This window comes from Rhinoderma darwinii, chromosome 3, assembly GCF_050947455.1.
Source record: "Rhinoderma darwinii isolate aRhiDar2 chromosome 3, aRhiDar2.hap1, whole genome shotgun sequence".
Taxonomy (NCBI): Eukaryota; Metazoa; Chordata; class Amphibia; order Anura; family Rhinodermatidae; genus Rhinoderma; species Rhinoderma darwinii.
Genome location: NC_134689.1, coordinates 226,973,865 through 226,996,215, shown reverse-complemented (window position 1 = coordinate 226,996,215; position 22,351 = coordinate 226,973,865). Strand labels below are relative to the sequence as shown.

At 43.0% G+C, this 22,351-nt stretch overlaps 1 protein-coding gene across 1 annotated transcript in view; it reads right to left on the bottom strand.

Moving 5' to 3' along the window:
• PRKCQ (protein kinase C theta) overlaps positions 1-22,351 on the bottom strand; it is a 199,200-nt gene that overhangs the window by 161,215 nt on the left and 15,634 nt on the right. Inside the window, exon 2 of the mRNA XM_075857478.1 lies at positions 20,540-20,740. Within this exon, the coding sequence (XP_075713593.1) occupies positions 20,540-20,654 (115 nt within the window). The 5' untranslated portion in view covers positions 20,655-20,740. The remainder of the gene's footprint in view (positions 1-20,539; positions 20,741-22,351) is intronic.

Here is a 22,351-nt window from a genome sequence, read left to right as displayed (position 1 = left end):
AGTTTTCTATAAAGCCGACACTGGCAAAGTGATGAAGGATGTTATTCTCTCTTTACCTTATTACACAGTGCTATACTATGTAACAAAAAATAATATTATGTTTGTAAACCCGATGAAGGTTAACTTTAAAAATTACTTTTTTTTATGTATTTGGAAATTTTCTTAACAATTCAATTAAGAGTGGAAACAGGTTATTCTTAAACTCATTTCACTTTATCTATCATGCATAGAGTTTACATTAAATGAAAATGAACTCTGCTGCTCTAATGACTTTCCCAGTATGCTAAAAGAATTTGATAAGTTCGGGGCACTGAGCAGCTTAAAGGTCAATGTGAAAAAATGTGAGATCTTTAATATCACTTTACCACAGTCTGAGGTTTTCCACCTACAGCACTGTTTTCTTTTTCACTGGCAAAAATCGTCTATCAAATATTTGGGGTCCAAATTGGAGCTGACCCATTAGATGCTGATAAGCTTAACTACATCCCCCTGCTGACATAGATAGAAGCAGATTTTCAGGCTTGGAACACTTTACCACTGTTGTGGTTAGGGAGGGTGAACGTGCTGAAGATGGATACTCTACAGAAAATCCTGTATTTCATCAATGCCTATTTTGCTGCCACATCAATTATTTATACGCCTTGAGTGCATAACTAGCCATTTTATATGGTGAGGATCTAGGTCCCATCTTAGTTATTGTATGCTATCCTTAGTAGATGCAAGGCAGAAGGTGGGGTGGGGCTCCCAAACTTTTCTATGCCCCATAAAGCTGCACTATTATCTTGCATCCTTGGTTTGAGCAGATGCAATCGTGACAAACAATGGGACTGCAATAAGGAAGTTGTTTGTCCTTATACCTCGAGCACGGCATTCTGGTAACCAGCAAGGGATGAGGAACGAGAGGTAGTGGGCTCTTCGCTGTTAGGTTCACATCTTTGGTTTTGGGGGAGGGATAACAGGACATTTTATTTGGCAGAAACCTCTGGCCCCCTCATTTCTATTTTTGACAATCCAGATTTTCCACTAGGTTTGCATGCTCAGGATTATCTAGGTCTTTTAAGAACTGGGAGGCCAAATATTAAAGGGTTCTAACTGGTAGTTGTGTTAAACCTTTAGCTGAGTTCTATGAAGGGGAGAGCTTCCCCGCGGTGCATGACTCGCACACCACGAGTTGTGTAACTATGTGGCCACTTTTTCTAGTGGTAATTTACTATCACACACTTTGACTACTTTTTAGGGGGTATGTCAACAGACAGCGAAGCCGTGTCATGATATTTGCATGCTGTAGGGTTGCTTCTCCTAGAGACTTCAAAGGCTCCAAACTTTTTCTCCATCAGATTAGGGAAATGCTTTTCTTCTCTCTCATCAGATGTCTATATCCTGTAGAATTTAGGAAAATAGCTACAAAATATTGACCAGATGGTACAAGACTCCAGCTTGATTGAATTCGATTTTGCCATTCAATCCAGATGTTTGCTGGTGCTGTTTAGGTGATGGAAGGACCATGGAGCATAAATATTGTGGAGCTGTCCTCTTATTCAACCCCTTTGGGGAGCTGTCATTGCTCTGATTTTCCCCTTATTTTCTTCAAGGGTCCAGCTTTCCCATGAAATAACGCTCTTGTCTATGTTCCCTTATCCTGTCAAAGTAAATAAGAAAAATGTATTGCGCTACTTCCTGTCAGCCATGAGAATGGTTATCCCCAAGTTTTGAAACGCCACATCTTCCCCAACTATGTCACATTGGGCAGTTGAGTTGCACAATCTTATGCCAACCTATCAACCTATGCTGCCTTTTTTGCTCAGTGGCTCCATTGGAATATTTTGAGATTTCTGGTGCATATCATTCCTGGATATTGAGAGGCTCTCGTTCTTTTTGTGATGCTTTAGTTTTGATACCGAATCTATTTTATTTGTTTCTTTATTATTTACCTCAGGATTTGAGAAATATCTGCTTTCTCCCTGAAGTTAACTAAGTCATTTTAAATTAGTGCTGCACCTTCACCTTTACCTCCCGTATTCCCTCTTTGTTCTTTCCTTTGTACTTGAGGGGTATTTGTTCTCTCACCCTTCATTTAATGTGGTTTGATGTATTTACATTTCTATCTGTTTAATTCTAGGCACTATCCAGTAACGAGTTGCAACATTTGTATGTAACAGTAATTTAGATGTCACTTGTTCTTTTCCTGTATGCTGAAGGCCGGATTTTTCCTGAAGACTTTATTGTTTAACCCCTTAAGGACGCAGCCTAGTTTTGGCCTTAAGGCTCAGAGCCCATTTTTCAAATCTGACATATTTCAATTTATGTGGTAATAACGTCGGAATGCTTAAACCTACCCAAGCGATTCTGAGTTTGTTTTCTCGTGACACATTGGGCTTCATGTTCGTGGTAAAATTTGGTTGATATATTCAGTGTTTATTGGTGAAGAATTGCAAAATTTAGAGAAAAATTTGAAAAAATAGCATTTTTCAGAATTTAAATGCATCTGCTTGTAAAACAGACGGTTATACCACCCAAAATAGTTACTAGTTCACATTTCCCATATTTATACTTTGGATTGGCATCGTTTTTTGAACATTCTTTTATTTTTCTTGGACGTTACAAGGCTTAGAACATAAACAGCAATTTCTCATATTTTTAAGAAAATTTCAAAAGCCTTTTTTTTAAGGTACCTCTTGAGTTCTGAAGTGGCTTTGAGGGGCCTATGTATTAGAAACCCTGATAAAACACCCCATTTTAAAAACTAGACCCCTCAAAGTATTCAAAACAGAATTTAGAAAGTCTTTTAACTCTACAGGCATTTCACAGGAATTAAAGCAAAGTGGAGGTGAAATTTGCAAATTTCATTTTTCTTGCTGAATTTCAATTTTATTCATTTTTTTTTCTGTAACTGAGAAGGTTTTACCAGAGAAACACTACTAAATATGTATTTTCCAGATTCTGCAGTTTTTAGAAATGTCCCACATGTGGCTCTACTGCGCTTGTGTAATAAAACACAAGCCCTAGAAGCAAAGAAGCACCTACTGCATTTTGAGTCCTCTTTTTTATTAGAATATATTTTAGGCAGCATGCTAGGTTTGAAGAGGTGTTGAGGTGCCAAAACAGTAGGAATCCCCCAATAGTGACCCAATTTTGGAAACTACACCCCTCAAGGAATTAATTTATGGTTGTTGTTACCATTTTGACCGCACAGTTTTTTCACAGCACGTATTTGAATTGGGCTGTGAAATGAAAAAAATGTAATTTTTTCCAATAAAATGTCATTTGTGATCAAAATTTCTTATTTTCACAGGGAACAAAATACCCCATTTTGTTGACCAATTTGTCCTTAGTGTGGCAATACCCCATTTGTGGTGATAAACTGCCGTTTGGGCTCATGGGAGGGCTCAGAAAGAAAGGAGCGCTATGTGTTTGTTGAAGTACAGATTTTGCTGGATTGGTTTTCGGGTGCCATGTCGCATTTGCAGAGCCTCAGAGGTATCAAAACAATGGAAACCCGCCAGAAGTGACCCCATTTTGGAAACTACACCCCTCAAGGAATTTATTTATGGTTGTTGTTAGCATTTTGACCGCACAGTTTTTTCACAACACCTATTTCAATTGGGCTGTGACATTTAAAAAAAAAGTGATTTTTTCCAATAAGATGTAATTTTTTATCAAAATTTCTTATTTTCACAGGGCACAAAATACTCAATTTTGTTGCCCAATTTCTCCTGAGTGCAGCAATACCCCATTTTTGGTGATAAACTGCCGTTTGAGCTCATGGGAAGCCTCAGAAGGGAAGGAGCGCTGTGTGTTCTTTGGAGTGTAGATTTTGCTGGTTTGGTTTTCGGGTGCCATGTTACATTTGCAGAGCCCCAGAGGTATCAAAGCAATGGAAACCCACCAGAAGTGACCCCATTTTGTAAACTACACCCCTCATGGAATTCATTTATGGGTAATGTGACCATTTAGACCCCATAGTTTCTTCACAGAACTTATTTGAATTGCGCTGGGAATGAAAAAAATATATATTTTTTCCAATAATACGTCATTTTAGCTCAAAAATTCTTATTTTCACAAGAAATAAAATACTCCATTTTGTTGCCCAATTTGTCCTGAGTGCGGCAATACCCCATTTGTGGTGATAAACTGCTGTTTGGACCCATGGGAGGGCTCAGAAGCAAAGAAGCGCTATTTGTTCTTTGGAGTCCAGGTTTTGCTGGATTGGTTTTTGGGTGCCATGTCGCATTTGCAGAGCCCCAGAGGTATCAAAGCAATGGAAACCCACCAGAAGTGACCGCATTTTGGAAACTACACCCCTCAAGGAATTCATTTATGGGTGTTGTGACCATTTTGACCCCATAGTTTTTTCACATTACTTATTTGAATTGGGCTGGGAATGAAAACAAAATTATTTTTTTCATATAATATGTAGTTTTGGCTGAAATGTCTTATTTTCACAAGAAACAAAATACCCCATTCTGTTGCGCAATTTGTTCTGAGTGCCGCAACACCCCATTTGTGGTGAAAAACTGCCGTTTGGGCCCATGGGAGGGCTCAGAAGGAAAGGACCACCATTTGGCCCACTGGGGATTTTCTAGTGCGAAGTCATGTATGCAGAAGCACATGAGGTACCAGTACAGTTGAAACCCGCAAGAAGTGACCCCGTTTTAAAAACTACACCCTTAAGGCATTCATCTAGAGGTGTAGTGAGCATTTTGACCGGAGACTTACACCCCATAAGCTGTAATGTGGGTTCTCCCGGGTATGGCAATACCCTACATGTGGCTGTTATCAGCTGCCTGGGCACACAGCAGGGCTCAGAGGGGAAAGACGAGGGGGGATAAGCTGTGCGGAGTGCATCAGGGCGAGTAAAATTGGGGTAAATTATAAACCAAGGGATGTATGATAAATTTTAAAACACTCTTTCATACAGAGCTCTGATTATTCGGGACACGTGTCACATTGATATATTGTGTCATCCCTTATAGCAGACTTTGCACCTCTTTTGACTTTTTCCCTTTTTGCCAGTTTGGGGAACTTCTCCTGGAAAGTGTTGCCCTGGTACGATGCGTGTGGCCTCGCTTCCAGAAGTACTGGGTGCCCCCCCTTCTTGATCCCTAAAGATTAGGTTCTTGATAATCACCTCTTGAAATACTAGGAAAGTTCCCGTCTGGGCTGCACATCGACGTAGCACGTACACATTGTACAAAGCCATCGGTATGATGTGCCTCGCCAGCTTCTTATACCACACCGCATGGCGCTGTAGGGCTTCAGGATTTGATCTGACAAGTCCATCCCTCCCATGTACCTATTGTAGTCCAGGATGCAGTCTGGTTTGGGGGTGGCCTTTCCTTCATATATCCTAAACCTGTAGGTATACCCTGATGCACTCTCGCACAGCTTAGACATCTTCACGCCATACCTTGCCCTCTTACCCGGCAGGTACTCGCGGAATTGAACCCTCCCTTTAAAATGTACCATGGACTCATCAATAGAAATACACTTCTTGGGGGTGAATACTTGGGAAAACCTGGCACTGAAACGGTCTAATAGGGGTCTCCGTTTATACAAACGGTCAAAACTGGGGTCATCTCGGGGTGGGCACGGCTCATTATCAGTATAATGTAAGAAGCAAAGTATTGCCTCATTTATTTATTTTTTTAGGTTACAGTTCAGTTCTGAAGTTGCTTTGAGGGGCCCATACATTAGAAACCCTTATCAAACACCCCATTTTAGAAACTAGACCCCTCAAAGTATTCACAACAGCATGTAGAAAGTTTGTGAACCCTTTAGGTGTTTCACAGAAATTTAGAGCAAAGTAGAGGTGAAATTTACATTTTTTTTTGTCAGAAAATCCTCTTTATTCCATTTTTTTTACAACACAAAAGGATTTATCAGAGAAACGCAACTCAATACGTATTGCCCAGATTCTGCAGTTTAGAGAAATATCCCACATGTGGCCCTCGGGCGGTAATGGACTGAAGCACCGGCCTCCGAAGCAAAGGAGCACCTAGTGGATTTTGAGGCCTCTTTTTTTATTAGGCACCATGTCCGGTTTGAAGAGGTCTTGTGGTGCCAAAACATTGGAAACCCCCCAAAAGTGACCCCAATTTGGAAACTAGACCCCTTGCGGCTTTTTGATCAGTTTTTATTCCATTTTTAAATGGCGCGGTGACTAAAAAAAGCAATTCTACTATTGTTTTTTTATTCTATTTTTTTTTACAGCGCGCACCGTGCGCTATAAATGACATATTCACTTTATTCTGCGGGGCGATACGATTACGGCGATACCCTATGTTTATAGTTTTTTTTTTATGTCTTATGGCGTTTGCACAATAAAATAAGTTTTGTAAACAATCATTTACTTTTTGTGTTACCTTATTCTAAGAGCCAGAACTTTTTTATTTTTTCATCAATAAAGCCGTGCGAGGACTTATTTTTTGCGTAACGAACTGTAGTTTCGATCAGTATCATTTTTCAGTACATGCGACTTTTTGATCTCTTTGTATTCCATTTTTTGGGAGGTGAAGTGACCACACAATTGTGATTGTGGTACGGTTTATTATTATTTTCTTTTACGGCGTTCACCGTGCGGGATAAATAACAAAATAATTTTGTAGTACAGGCCGTTACGGACGCGGCGATACCAATTATGTATAGTTTATTTGTTTGTTTATATATTTTTATTAATAATAAATGACTGACAAGGTAAAAAGGGGGATTTTTACTTTTAATACTTTTAAAATTTTTATTTTCTTATTTTTACACATCTTTTTTTACTTTTTTTTAACTTTATTACTTTGTCCCACTAGGGGACATGAGGGCAGGAGGCCCTGATCGCTATTCTAATACACTGCACTACATGCGTAGTGCAGTGTATTAGAACTGTCAGCTACTCACTGACAGCAAGCATAGTCGGTCCTGACTTTGTCAGGACCCACTAGGCTTCCGTCTATGGCATAGCCAGACGCCATTGTTTGGTGTCCGGTTGCCATAGTCACCATCGCCGGCCGCTATCGTGTAGCAGGCCGGCGATGGCAGCTTAACCCCTAAAAAGCTGTGATCTCTATAGAACGCGGCTTTTAAGGGGTTAATCAGCGGGGACACAGCGATCGGTCCCCACTGTAGGAGCTGTGACAGCTGCTGTACGAGACAGCAGCTGTCACAGCTCCTGTATGTGTCGGGAGGACGGCCGAAACGGCCGTTACTCCCGAGACGTACTATTAGGTCATGGAGTGCGAACGATACAGCTACCATGACCTAATAGTACGTCACAGGAGCGGGAAGGGGTTAAGTGCTTAATTAATACTGAAAATAAACTATACTGTAGGAAACCATAAACTAACATATTCTAGTATTCATGTCAGATCACATATTTGCCCTACACAGAATATCAGTTCATACAGTAGGAAGAAATTTAACAAAGGTCAATTACTCTTAAGAATGAATGAGGCCTACTTCTAGAAGAAAGATAAAAATACTTTTAAAATAGAAGATGAAAATTTAGTAAGACAAAATGCTAAAGATTCGTTCACATCTGCCTTGGGGTTCCGTTCATGGGTTCCGTCAGACCTTTCCGTCAGAGGAACCTATGAACGGAAACCAAACTGAAACAAATGGAAACCATAGCTTTCCATTAGCAATACTATTGATTTCAATGGTAATGCTTTCGTTGCTAATGGTTTCTGTTTGTCTCTGTTCCGTAAAGTTTCAGGTTTTTTGGCGGAATCAATTGTGTAGTCGATAAAGCTTTGGTTTCTATTCATGGATTCCCCTGACGGAAAGGTCTGACGGAACCCATGAATGGAACCCCGACGCACATGTGAACGAAGTCTAAGAAAAATATCCCAGCAGAGGGATCACGGGGAACCTTGAGTTGCATCTATGCTGTCTCCAAGAATAACAATGTTTGCTTTATGTATGTTCCTATTTATGCTACAGGTTTGTATTATCAATAAAATATCCTTCAATAAAATGAAAAAGAATAACAATGTTTAAAGATTAGGGAAATATTAGTATGCAAAAACTATAGCTGCAAAACAATACCATATAAATACACAATGTCAACAATATTTAAAATGCATTAAAATAGTAAAAAATGTTTGACATGCATATGCTTTTTATTTTCCACTTATGGTAATCTATCCACTTATGATATCTTCTTACCATACTACTAACCCTAGTATCCATCCAGTAGATCAGTATCCATTGGTTATTATAAAAGTGAATCCAGCCCAAAAGATTTTTCTTTTCTCTGGATTCATTTTTAAAACATATTGGAAATAAATTGTATGTTAATGAATATTTTACAAGCGTTATATGTGTTGCATGGTCGTTATTTATTACACAGAGCTTTAAGCTTAATAAAACTCATATAGTACTTTAGTTCATGCAAATTCTGTGGTTTAACACTTGCAATATGAGCAGCTTGTAAGAAAGCAAAACTAAAACAAAAAATAATATGTGATGTAGGGTATGCTGAGAGTCATACAGCATAATGTATTATAAAGGCTGCTGAGAGGTCAGATACCACTGAATAATTTTTATAATATAACGTGTGACATCTTCCTTAACCTTCCAGCAACCTGTAGTTCCCCTTTTCCTGCCTACAGAAATGATGCAAAGGAACAGAAAAGACTCAAAATATGTAGGTTTAGACACGTTTCTGGTTGCACTACATCTAATACAAAAATACAGCTGCCCAAGCAGTGCCTGTGATTATTTTTTTTTTAATGATATGCACTATTTAAAATTAATATAATATAATTGGCTTATTTCCATCTTAGACATTTATGGCATATCCATGGGCCCACCACATCCTGGGAATGAATAAAGAGGTGGCCGTGGGACAGTGCTGTAATACCTTGCACAGCCACTACGAAAGTAAAGGCGTGTGCAAGTACCAACAGAAATTAAATTGATGTAAACAATAAAGAGGCTGCCGCTCTGGTACGAGCGCCGCGGCCCATTCAAACAGCTGATGATCGGCAGGAGTGCTGAGAGTCAGACCCCCATGATCTAATACTGATGGTCTATTCTAAGGATAGGCCATAATTTTCAAAATTCTGTATAGAGTCTTTAAGGTGTATGCTGGGAAAGCTCTTGTTGTACAAGTTACACATGTCCATAGGGCTCCAGTAACCCGATGAAAGCTTAAAGAATGTCCTTTTGGCTTCCGTTGGCCTGGTAATTTTCAGTATACGTTTGTTTTATTTTTGTTTTTTAAAAGGATTAAAGTGTAGCTACATGTTTAACAAACTTCTGACCTGTCATAGTGACATGTCAGAAGATTTGATTGGTGGGGGTCCAAGCACTGAGACCCCCAACAATCCCTAAAATGAAGCAGCTGAGGCGCTTGTGTGAGAGCTCAGCCGCTTCCAGTCTGTTCGGGTTTTTCCGGAAATAAATGTATTGGTGTACGGGCTCATAGACTTTCTATTGAGTCCGTACTCCGATACATTCATTTCCGAAAAAAAAAAGCTGAACAGACAAGAAACGGCTGAGCGCCTCAGCTGCTTCATTTTAGGGATTGTTGGGGGTCTCAGTGCTCGGACCCCCACCAATCAAAACTTCTGGCATGTCACTATGACATGTCAGAAGATTGTTAAATGATTAGCTACACTTTAAGTAGCGTAGTAGACTACATTCTTCAATCCCGCCCCGCCGTATCTCACGCAGTATACGTTTTTTTTTTTTACATGGGGGCCTTTGGCTAACAGATGCCACTGTATGGCATCTGTCCCAGACCTCCGTTAAGCGTATGAGTCGGGAAGCTTCAGTGACGTAACTCTCCATATAAGAACAGTTATCACTAGAGTTTCCAAGTGCTGCAGAGGCTGCCATGCCTGCCTGTATGGCGACCGTATACCATGACCATAGGAAATTTAATGCAGCCGCATTCCCTGGTTTCTATCTCTGCTTGGGAAAGTTTAGTCACTGGAGCTTTCCTAAAGTAACCATAGTGAAATAAATTATATCACTGGGGCTACCCCAGGGAAGCTGCAGTGACATAGCTTCCCCAGGTAGAGATCGCAGCCAGGAACTCTGGCTGTTTTAAAAGCAGGCTGAGACTCCCGTTGCTTTAAAATTCCTGGGGTTGCGGGGGATGTTGGGCCGCCGTGCGGGTGGTGTCTGGAGTCCCTGGCCAGAGCACCTCAAAGGCTCTGACCAGGGACTCTGGCATTGCAAAGCTCCTGAGGTCACTGTCCATATAGGGACAGTGACTTCAGGGACTTCTCCAGAGCCAGAGTCCCCAGCCCGAGTGCTTCTGATGCTCTGGCCAGGAACTCCAGTGTTGAAGGCTGCTGACATCACTGTTAGTATATGAACAGTGACATCAGGGGCGGAATCCCTTGCCAGATAGCGTTCCACCAGTGACATCAGGCATTGCAAAGCTACTGACATCACTGTCCTCCTTTCACAAGTATATATCTGGAGTCCCCGACATATACCTTCAACAGAAGGAAAAAAACGTAGTGAGAAAGGGGCCTTACACACTTGCAGTCATATTTTTAAAACATTTTCTGAATTAGTAAATGCACAATTATTATTGTGATTGTTACTATTAGTAGTAATATTTTCATGTTTACTCACCTATTGAAACTTTGTAAATGTCTTAAATGGGTTTCTGAGATTGAAAAAAATTTTTTTTTCCAGAAACAGCACAACTTTATTGGCTGTGTCTGGTCTTACAGATCAGCTTCATTCACTTGAACGAGCATAAGTGAGCCTGAATGGGTACAAGCAAGCATCAGATTTATGAAATGTCATAAGTTCATATGGATTTTCATTTGTTGACATATTTCCAACTGTTCTGAGACACAGTAACTTTACAGATTCTTTGCTGTAGCCACTTACTGGGGCATAGGAATCCCAGTTTTGATATGCAACATCCAGGGAGTAGAATCAATATGTACTGTAATGACGGGGGTAGGGAAACGGACAAGTGAGCCCTAATCTACCCGCCACTCTGTCCCTGCCTACTTGAAATGACCCGCCATAGGCGACGGGGTACAACTGGGCGGCGGTCCCTACGCTCAGTAAGTGCACGAGACAAACAGACAAGGGAACACAAAGCAAAGGGGAAGGGGCAGTTGCCCACGGCAACACCGTGAGCAACAAGAGTGGTGAACGAGCCGAGTCAAACCAGGAATGCACGAGGTACCAAACGCAGAGCAGGAGAGTAGTCAGTAAGCCAGGGTCAGTATGGAGCAGGATCAAATAGTTAGAAGCTGTAGCTGGGCCAGGAAACCACACGAGAAGAATCACAAGCAAAGGAGGAACAGGAAGGCAGGTATAAATAGACAGAGGGCGGGAGCTAGCTCCGTCTAGCCAGGCTGCGATAGGCTCTCCCACTCCTAAGCCTGCCATCCTGAGTGGTGGAAGATGGAGTCAGTCTCAGAGACATAGACTTAGGTGCAGACTGATTACCTATGGGAGTATACACAGAAGTTGTGCCTGGTAGATCCTTTACAGTACCCCCCCTTTTATGAGGGGCCACCGGACCCTTTCTAAGTGGACCTGGTTTATTGGGGAAACGAAGGAGGAACTTCCTGACCAATACCCCAGCGTGAACATCCCGGGCGGATACCCAAGTCCTCTCCTCAGGCCCGTATCCTCTCCAATGGACCAGGTACAGGAGGGTGCCTTGGACCATCTTGCTGTCCAAAATCTTGGCCACCTCGAATTCCACCCCCTCAGGGGTGAGAATGGGAACAGGAGGTTTCCTCGAGGGAGCCAAGGACGGGGAGCAGCGTTTAAGGAGGGAGGCATGAAACACGTCGTGTATTCGAAAAGATGGGGGCAACTCCAGTCGGAAGGAGACAGGATTGAGGACTTCAATGACCTTATACGGCCCAATAAAAAGGGGAGCAAACTTCTTGGACGGGACCTTAAGGCGCAAGTTCCTAGACGATAACCACACCAGATCACCGACCATAAACAAGGGGTTAGCAGAACGTCTTCTATCAGCCTGAGTTTTTTGTATGCTCTGGGACGCCTCTAGGTTCTTCTGAACCTGGGCCCAGACTGTGCACAGTTCCCGATGAACGACCTCTACCTCGGGATTGTTGGAACTGCCAGGTGAAACGGAGGAGAACCGTGGATTAAACCCAAAATTACAGAAAAAGGGGGAGACCCCTGACGAGTTACTGACCCGGTTATTAAGGGAAAATTCGGCGAGAGGAATGAATGAGACCCAATCATATTGAGAGTCAGAGATAAAACACCTTAAATATTGTTCTAGAGATTGATTAGTCCTCTCAGTTTGGCCATTAGTTTCAGGATGAAAGGCAGAGGAGAAGGACAGATCAATCTCCAACTTTTTACAGAAGGCTCTCCAAAACAATGAAACAAATTGTACCCTTCTGTCCGAAACAATATTGACAGGGACCCCATGGAGACGCAGGATGTGTTTGACAAACAAGGTAGCTAACGTCTTGGCGTTGGGTAGTTTCTTGAGGGGCACAAAGTGGCACATCTTACTGAAGCGGTCTACTACCACCCACACCACCGACTTGCCTTGAGATGGAGGCAAATCGGTGATAAAATCCTTGGAGATATGGGTCCAAGGTCTCTGGGGAATGGGCAAAGAACGTAGTAAGCCCGCTGGTCGGGACCTGGGAGTCTTGGACCTAGCACAAACCTCACAAGCGGCAACGTAGGCCTTAACATCTTTAGGCAACCCAGGCCACCAATAGTTTCTGGCAATGAGGTGTTTGGTACCCAGGATGCCTGGATGACCAGATAGTGCGGAGTCATGATTTTCCCTAAGTACCCTTAGCCGGTATTGCAGGGGAACAAACAGCTTGTCCTCAGGAAGGTTCCCGGGAGCTGAACCTTGATCAGCCGCAATTTCAGAGACTAAATCAGAATCAATAGAAGAATTGATTATACCAGGAGGCAAAATACAAGCAGGACCTTCCTCCGAAGGAGGGCTGGCCCTGAAGCTACGCGACAGTGCATCGGCCTTAATATTTTTAGACCCAGCCCTATAGGTAACCAAAAAGTTGAATCTGGTAAAAAATAGCGCCCATCGAGCTTGTCTCGGGTTTAGCCTCCGGGCAGATTCTAGGAAAACCAGATTCTTGTGGTCGGTAAGGACCATTACCTGGCGCCTAGCCCCCTCCAGGAAGTGGCACCACTCTTCAAATGCCCATTTAATGGCTAAGAGTTCGCGGTTGCCAATATCATAGTTACTCTCAGTGGGCGAAAACTTCCTGGAGAAGTAGGCACAGGGACGGAGATGGGTGAGGGACCTGGTACCCTGGGACAAGACAGCCCCCACTCCCACCTCGGATGCGTCAACTTCCACGATAAATGGCTCCATTTGGCTGGGCTGAACCAGCACGGGGGCCGAGATAAAGCACTTCTTAAGGACCTCAAAAGCCTGGACAGCCTCAGGAGGCCAGTGGAGGAGATCAGCACCTTTGCGAGTGAGGTCCGTAAGAGGCTTAGCGATGACCGAGAAGTTAGCAATAAATCTCCTGTAATAATTAGCGAACCCCTAAAAACACTGTAACGCCTTCAGGGAGGCAGGTTGGACCCATTCCGCCACAGCCTGGACCTTGGCGGGGTCCATGCGGAATTCATGAGGAGTGAGGATTTGACCCAAAAACGGTATCTCCTGTACCCCAAACACACATTTTTCGGTTTTCGCAAACAGTTTGTTTTCCCGAAGGACCTGGAGCACCTTCCTGACATGCTCAATGTGGGAGGACCAGTCCTTGGAAAACACCAGAGTGTCATCAAGGTGCACTACAAGAAATACCCCCAGGTAATCTCTCAAAATCTCATTTATGAAATTCTGGAAGACCGCAGGAGCATTACACAACCCAAAGGGCATGACGAGGTATTCGAAATGACCTTCGGGCGTGTTAAACGCAGTCTTCCACTCATCCCCCTCTTTGATGCGGATAAGGTAATATGCCCCCCGTAGATCAAACTTGGAGAACCATTGGGCCCCCTGAACCTGATTAAAGAGATCAGGAATCAAAGGAAGGGGATACTGGTTCCTTACAGTGACCTTATTCAAGTTACGGTAGTCAATGCATGGCCTAAGACCACCATCCTTCTTCCCTACGAAGAAGAAGCCAGCACCTACCGGAGAAGTAGAGGGGCGAATTTAACCCTTGGCCAGGCATTCCTGGATATACCCTCTCATGGCTTCACGTTCGGGACAAGAAAGATTAAATATCCTACCCTTAGGAAGCTTAGCTCCTGGTATCAATTCGATAGCGCAATCGTATTCTCTATGAGGAGGTAACACTTCGCAGGCCTCCTTAGAGAAAACATCAGCGAAGTCCTGAACAAACTCAGGTAGCGTGTTCACCTCCTCAGGGGGAGAAATAGAATTAACAGAAAAACATGACGTCAAGCATTCATTACCCCATTTGGTGAGCTCCCCAGTATTCCAGTCAAACGTGGGATTATGCAACTGCAACCAGGGAAGGCCTAAAACCAAATCGGACGATAATCCCTGCATCAACAGTACAGAGCACTGCTCCAAATGCATGGAGCCAACAAGGAGTTCAAAAACAGGGGTATGCTGTGTAAAATAACCATTAGAAAGAGCAGTGGAGTCGATACCCACTACCGGGACAGGTTTAGGCAAATCAATCAAAGGCATAGCTAGAGACATAGCAAATTCCACAGACATGATATTAGCAGAAGACCCTGAATCCACGAAGGCACTGCCGGTAGCAGACCTACCACCAAAAGAGACCTGAAAGGGAAGCAAAATTTTATTACGTTTCATATTTACGGGAAATACCTGTGCGCCCAAGTGACCTCCCCGATGATCACTTAGGCGCGGAAGTTTTCCGGCTGCTTATTCTTACGCCTAGGACAGGTGTTCACTTGATGCTTGTCATCCCCACAATAGAAGCAGAGACCATTCTTCCTGCGGAACTCTCTACGTTGTCAGGGGGACACGGAGGCCCCGAGTTGCATAGGTGCCTCCGAGTCTTCCGTGGAAGAGCGAAGCAACGGGACCTCGGGAGGCATCATGGGGGAGTCAGAGGGGAAAACACAAAAACGTTCAAGCTGTCGTTCCCTGAGACGTCGGTCAAGTCGTACCGCTAAAGCCATAACCTGGTCTAGGGAGTCAGAAGAGGGATAGCTAACTAGCAGGTCTTTCAGGGCGTTCGACAGACCCAACCTAAACTGGCACCTTAAGGCAGGGTCATTCCACCGAGAAGCTACGCACCACTTCCTAAAGTCAGAACAATACTCCTCAACAGGTCTCTTACCCTGACGTAAGGTCACCAGCTGACTCTCGGCAAAGGCAGTCCTGTCAGTCTCGTCATAAATGAGTCCGAGAGCAGAAAAGAAACGATCAACGGAGGAAAGTTCAGGGGCGTCAGGAGCCAAGGAGAAGGCCCACTCTTGGGGCCCTTCCTGGAGCCGGGACATAATTATACCCACCCGCTGGCTCTCAGAACCTGAGGAATGAGGCTTTAAGCGAAAGTAGAGCCTACAACTCTCCCGAAAGGAGAGAAAAGTCCTCCGGTCCCCTGAGAACCGGTCAGGCAACTTGAGGTGGGGTTCAAGAGGTGAGGTGAGGGGCACTACCATGGTAGCGTCAGGCTGGTTGACCCTCTGAGCCAGGGCCTGGACCTGTAGAGAGAGACCCTGCATTTGCTGGGCCAGGGTCTCAAGGGGGTCCATAGTAGTGTCAGGGAGCAGAGTAGACTAAGTATATGGGCATGTGATTATGTAATGACGGGGGTAGGGAAACGGACAAGTGAGCCCTAATCTACCCGCCACTCTGTCCCTGCCTACTTGCAACGACCCGCCCTAGGCGACGGGGTACAACTGGGCGGCGGTCCCTACGCTCAGTAAGTGCACGAGACAAACAGACAAGGGAACACAAAGCAAAGGGGAAGAGGCAGTTGCCCACGGCAATACCGTGAGCAACAAGAGTGGTGAACGAGCCGAGTCAAACCAGGAGTGCACGAGGTAACAAACACAGAGCAGGAGAGTAGTCAGTAAGCCAGGGTCAGTATGGAGCAGGATCAAATAGTTAGAAGCTGTAGCTGGGCCAGGAAACCACACGAGAAGAATCACAAGCAAAGGAGGAACAAGAAGGCAGGTATAAATAGACAGAGGGCGGGAGCTAGCTCCGTCTAGCCAGGCTGCGATAGGCTCTCCCACTCCTAAGCCTGCCATCCTGAGTGGTGGAAGATGGAGTCAGTCTCAGAGACATAGACTCAGGTGCAGACTGATTACCTATGGGAGTATACACAGAAGTTGTGCCTGGCAGATCCTTTACATGTACACTCCAAAAGCATTTGTACTAAGGGCTGGGCACGATTCACAACAGAGGCGTCCCCCCATTATTTACCATATATGCAGCTCCTTATTGTCAACCATACACAGAAGAGACAAACGAGCTTATAGCCAGATTATATATAAAAAGTAGAGTTTATTTAACACATATGACAAACAACCTTTTTAAAATTTAACAAAAGGACAAGACCCTAGTATGAACATAGGAGCAATTACTGACTCTTGCTAAATATTGTATACAGGTATATGGGCTATAAGTCATGTATAAACCCAAAAAGGGACAGGCTATCCTATTTAATAGTTAGTGAAACATATATATGTATGTTCAGTCAGTAATAAAACAGGAAAAGGGGAGACAAGTGATGGAATAAAGTGCTAGTGCATCAAAATGCTATTTGGATCAAACAGCAATAATTTACCCATAACAGCAAGAAAAGGTAGTGGTCAGTGCTCGCTCCTACACATGAACCCCAACACGCGTTTCGCTAAAACGGCTTCCTCAGGGGGGATGTGTGGGTGATGGGGATATGTGTCACACACATCCTCCCTGAGGAAGCACCTTTAGCTACTCTACTTTTTATATATAATCTGGCTATAAGCTCGTTTTTCTCTTCTGTGTATGATCCAGGGAGTAGAGTAGGGGTCTCAAGCACGCGGCCCTCGGACCGTCATCTGTGGTCCGTGGGACACAGAGCCGCTAGCATCAACTCTGCTCCTGGACTCCCTGACATCGCTATTCATATATGGACAGTTTTGTCAGGGTCTTCCCCAGAGCTGGACAGTGATGTCAGGAGCACAGCTGGAGTCCCAGTAGGAGCGCTAGTAGCGCTCTGCCTGGGACTCCAGCTCTGGGGTTGCCCCTGACATCTCTGTCCATATATGAACATTGATGTCAGGAGCAGAGCTGGAATCCAAGGCAGGGTGCTAGAAGCGGCTCTGCTCCGGGACTCCAGCTCTGGGCAAGCCCCTGACATCACTGTCCATGTATGGACATTGATGTCAGTTGCTTCCCCAGAGTTCCGGAGCAGAGCCTATACTAGTGCTCCGCTCAGGGACACCGGCTCTAGGGTTGCCCCTGACATCACATTCCGGTCCAGGAGGATCCCCTGATGTCACTGTGTATGAACAGTGACATTAGGAGCTCCTCCAGCAGATGAATCCCTGGCCAAAGCGTCGGCAACGCTCTGGCTGGGGATTCCACTCCTAGAGGGAGCCCCAATGGAGCTATCTACTGGGGGTGTCTGTGGCACTATCCACAAGGGGTGTGTGTGGCATTATCTACAGAGGGCACTATTGCAGCATCTACAGAGGGCACTGTGGCAGCATCTACAGAGGGCACTGTGGCAGTATCTACAGAGGGAACTGTGGCAGCATCTACAGAATGCACTGTGGCAGCATCTACAGAGGGCATTGTGGCACCATCTACAGATGGCACTGCGGCAGCATCTACTGAGGACACTGTGGCATTATCTACAGAGGGCACTGTGGCATTATCTACAGAGGGCACTGTGGCAGTATCTACAGAGGGCACTGTGTCAGTATCTACAGAGGGCACTGTGGCAATATCTATAGAGGGCTCTGTGTCACGATTTAAAAAGGGGCTGCCTAATTTTGACATTTGTGTGTCTGCCAAACGCTGCCAACTGAGCTGCCGGACTGCATTTAGCGACATTTAGGCCGGGTTTACACGAGCGTGTGCGTTTTGCGCACGCAAAAAACGCGGTGTTTTGCATGCGCAAAAGGCACTTAACAGCTCCGTGTGTCAGCCCCGTATGATGCGCGGCTGCGTGATTTTCGCTCAGCCGCCATCATTATGACACTCCGTTTGGATGTTTGTAAACAGAAAAGCACGTGGTGCTTTTCTGTTTTCATTCATCCTTTCAGTGCTGTTGTGCGATTCACGCTTGTCCCGTGAAAGTGCTTGATGCGCGAACAGCGCACAAATATAGATCAGGTCGTGAGTTTTTCGCAGCGGACTCATGCTGCGTGAAAATCACACACCTGTCTGCACGGCCCCATAGACTATTATAGGTCTGTGCGACGCGCGTGAAAATCACGCGCGCTGCACGGACGTATAACACGCTCGTGTAAATGTCCTTAAACTGTAAAACTGGATTGTTGAAATAAGCACGTGGAGAACTCTCGCAAATTTCCGGTGAGCTTAAACCTAGCGCTATTATTACAGTAATGTAGTATTGTTATAGTAGTTCAAATAACTAATTAATTAACAATAATTTTGTAATGTATCAAATTTGAAAGTAATGCGGCCCGTCAACTTCACATTTTTTCTATATGTGGCCCACTTACCCGGCCGAGTTTGAGACCCCTGGAGTAGAGTATGGAAAGTTAGGCTATAAATTTATTATATCCTGTACATGTGAACAGTGTGATTTATCAGATTAAATATCTTCTAACTTTCTTATTGTTGTGAACTCCCATTGTACAAATGTGTTTAATCATTAACAGAATTAATATATTGCGGAGGTAAAACTAAACAATAATACTGCGAAATCTCTGTACTTATGTTGATAAGTAAATCTCAAACCTCATAGTTAACAAATACAAAACACAACAGCAACCAGGCAAAGTTGGAATTTCTAAGGCCCAATGGATCTGATATTACAATATAACCATATACAGTTTTTACTTTTATGATTTTCTGCCATACAATCTCACATTTTCTGTGTTGTTTGCTCCACTTGGCATTTTTTGAAGGTGGCATATTGACTATAATTGCCAACCATGTGGCCAATAATAAGAGTTCCTTCTTTTAAACTGTTGGGGAGGCTGCACTCTTATATTAGAAAATAGCATAATCTAATGTAATCTTTTATCAGAATTGGTCTCTTTACAATTATGTATTGTAAAAGAAGCGCGGGTAAGGCTGTGTTTAAACTACTATTTGTAGGTAACGTCAGAGTTTTTTCATCAAAGTTTGTGGTATTTGTGACGACAAGAATAGCGCAACCTCCAGCACTACACTTGCCATTGCTAGTGTGAACAGAGCTTTAGTCTTATGACTTGCCTGTCAGCAGACATAGACTGATTTGTGACTAAATACATTCTGTGGACATGGTCAGAGTGAAATGATAAGGAATATGAATTCTCACAACTGTGCAAACTAATGCATGGATTGTTTATGTTTTCAATAGGAGTGTTACCAATATTATTATATGGGATAACTGCTGTTTTGAGAATTTGCTGCTTTAATTCAACATCCACTTGATTTTCTTAGTACTTTTTCTGCTATGAATGATAGGCCATGTTCACACATTCAAGATTGTATCAGGCTTTAGGTCCAGATTACATTCACATTCCGCCGGCAATTCATGCGAATGAGGCATTTTATACCCCATTCACATGCTCATCAACACGCAGAATAATAAATGCGCTGCAGATTTTATAAGCTGCAGCATGTTCATTATTGCCGCAAATTCCGTGCTGAAAAGGCTCCATTGAATCATAATGGACCTAACATGCCTGAAGATCCGCAGGCTAATCCGTTAAAAAATTTTTTAGTGTCAGCAGCAAATTTTTGCCCTAACTCTTCTAAAAAATGCATACTGGATTTGTGAACACACCCTAAGAGTAAATGCTACATTAAACAGCACCCTACAAAAAAAAACAGTTCCATCATTGGTATGCAATACCCACAAACAGGTGTAATAAAGCTGAGTTTGTCATTTTACACAACTGAAGGTTTCATTTCACAAAATAAACAGGTCATTGACAATTCAGGTCCGTGACATCTGTACAACAGAGTTGGATGAAAATGACGCTCTTTAATCTTAGAAAAGATATGTACATAGAAACATGCTGAAGTTATATTGTTTAATATCAATTTCCATAATCACACCATTCACACGCCTGTCAGGACTGATATTACTGTAATTGCTTGCAGTATTTTTGTAGTATCATCTATACAGATATGTACATAAGAGTTCACAGCAGATTTTTTTTTCAGTCCTAACAAATAAGACATGTAACGTAAGTACTACCAATTGAAAATGAGGAAAAAAGTTAAGTATAAACCTCTCTCCCTCTCTATTTTATTCCTGCTTTGACTGCTGTATTATAATAGATTTCTTCCTCTAAATAAATTGTAAGACTATCATATATAAATACGATCCATGTGCATAATGCGAGCAGTTGCAAGATCATGATGTGACTTTAAGTTGTACAAATGATCATAAACATTGTCCTAGAAAGCTGAAGTAATTGGAGTAAAACCTATAATTTAAGGGCTAGAAATAAAAATATACAATACCTTGACACAGCTGCAGCAGAAGGCAGGAGATGTTGGAGATGTAGTCTATGTCCTGAATGACCTGGCATCGCTGCACAAAAACATCTCTGCTGTTCTCGGCTTCGCCATCCCACATCCACTTTTAGACACTCCTCTATCTTGCTTAACTAGTTCAGTGACAAAGTCACAGTGGAACCAGGTGTTGCTACGGTAAACTCCATTCTGTAAAAAATAAAATAAAAATGGATTCCTAAGTACAACTATCAGATAATATTTGTAAACCTGTGTGTAAATTTCTTATACAAAACAAAATAAAATTGTAATTGTAGTTGTTACTGTATGTTTGGTCATAAACATGACTAATTTAAAGTAGATAAGGCTCTGTTCACATTAGCGTTAAGGCTTCTATTTATTACGAATCCATGTTGAATCTGGTTTTATTTGATAGATGCGTAAGCCTAACGGACCCTGAAGGATTCCGTTGACCTTAATGGTATCTGTCAAGTATTAATTATTTTTCTAAATACAACAGCTTAATAGAGTACCCTACATTATTCCTCCTGTCAAAAGCAACAGAAACGAGAAAACTTGATGGCATAAAATCCCATTGAAATCAATGGGTACGGTAAAGAGGACCTGTCACTTCCCCAAATAAATAAAACTGGCAGCATTCATTAACTCCTTCCTAAAGCGTTAATTCCTTGAGCTGTGGAAACCATGAATTCCAGTCATAGAAAAGATAAATGTAGGTTACACTGTCATGTGACTTATGAGCAACAACATTTTAAGAAGAAACACATGGAATGAAAAAGGTTGCACTCAAGTACAACAATTGTTATTGAAGCTGTAGGGTAACAAGAGTCCATGTAGAAGAGCAGTCCAGAAGATGTGAGTCTAGGGTCAATTCACACGCTGCAGAATTGCTGCATATTTTTAGCACAGATGTACGGTACAATACATGTGAATGGAGTTTTAAAAAGCCCATCCACATGCAACAGAAAAACATCTGTGCAGATTTTAAGGCATGCTGCACATTTTCTAATCCGCAGCATGTCAATACTTTCACAGCAGATTTCACCCTTTGCAATGCATAGCGTAAAATCTTCACCGAAACCCACGTTACATGTGCATGTCATCACGGATTTGCTGTGAAATCTGCAGCAGAAATAGTCCACAGCATATGGACTCAACGTTACTCTCATAACACAAGATTAAATTAAAAACTATCTTAAAGTAAAAAAGAACGTGGGATATTTATCAATACTGTCAAAGTGAGCAGAAAACTAGACCACGCAAGCAGAAGCAGCGCCAAATTTATCCCAGTGGCATACACTGCATGAAGAATTTGGTAGTTCTTGGTAGACAGGTTAGACACTTTTCTCATCTACATGCCACGTCTTGTCTGGCTTACTTTACATCAATAATTTGCGCCAAAATAATGGTGCACGCTACTAGTACATCTGAGGCATTTTATTACTCTGCTTAGCCACACCCCCTTTTCGAGACACTTTTTAAAACTACCTAGAGAGGTGTAACAATTGTCTAAAACACATAAAAAAAACTGGCGCACAGCATGTATGTCAGTTTTTTGCTGCAATTTCAGCCAGAATTTTTTTGCATTTCACTTTGGAAATCTCCCCCACTCTATTTTCACTATGCCAGTATTGGTTTGCCTACATTATAGACACAACATATCAAGGCTGAGACAGAAATGTCACATCACCGTTCATTTCCGTTCCGGGGTTCCGTCGGAGGGTTCCGTCGGGTGAACCCTGCAACGGAAAGTGAAACTGACAGCACAGCTGTCGACTACACTATTGATTCCGTCGGAAA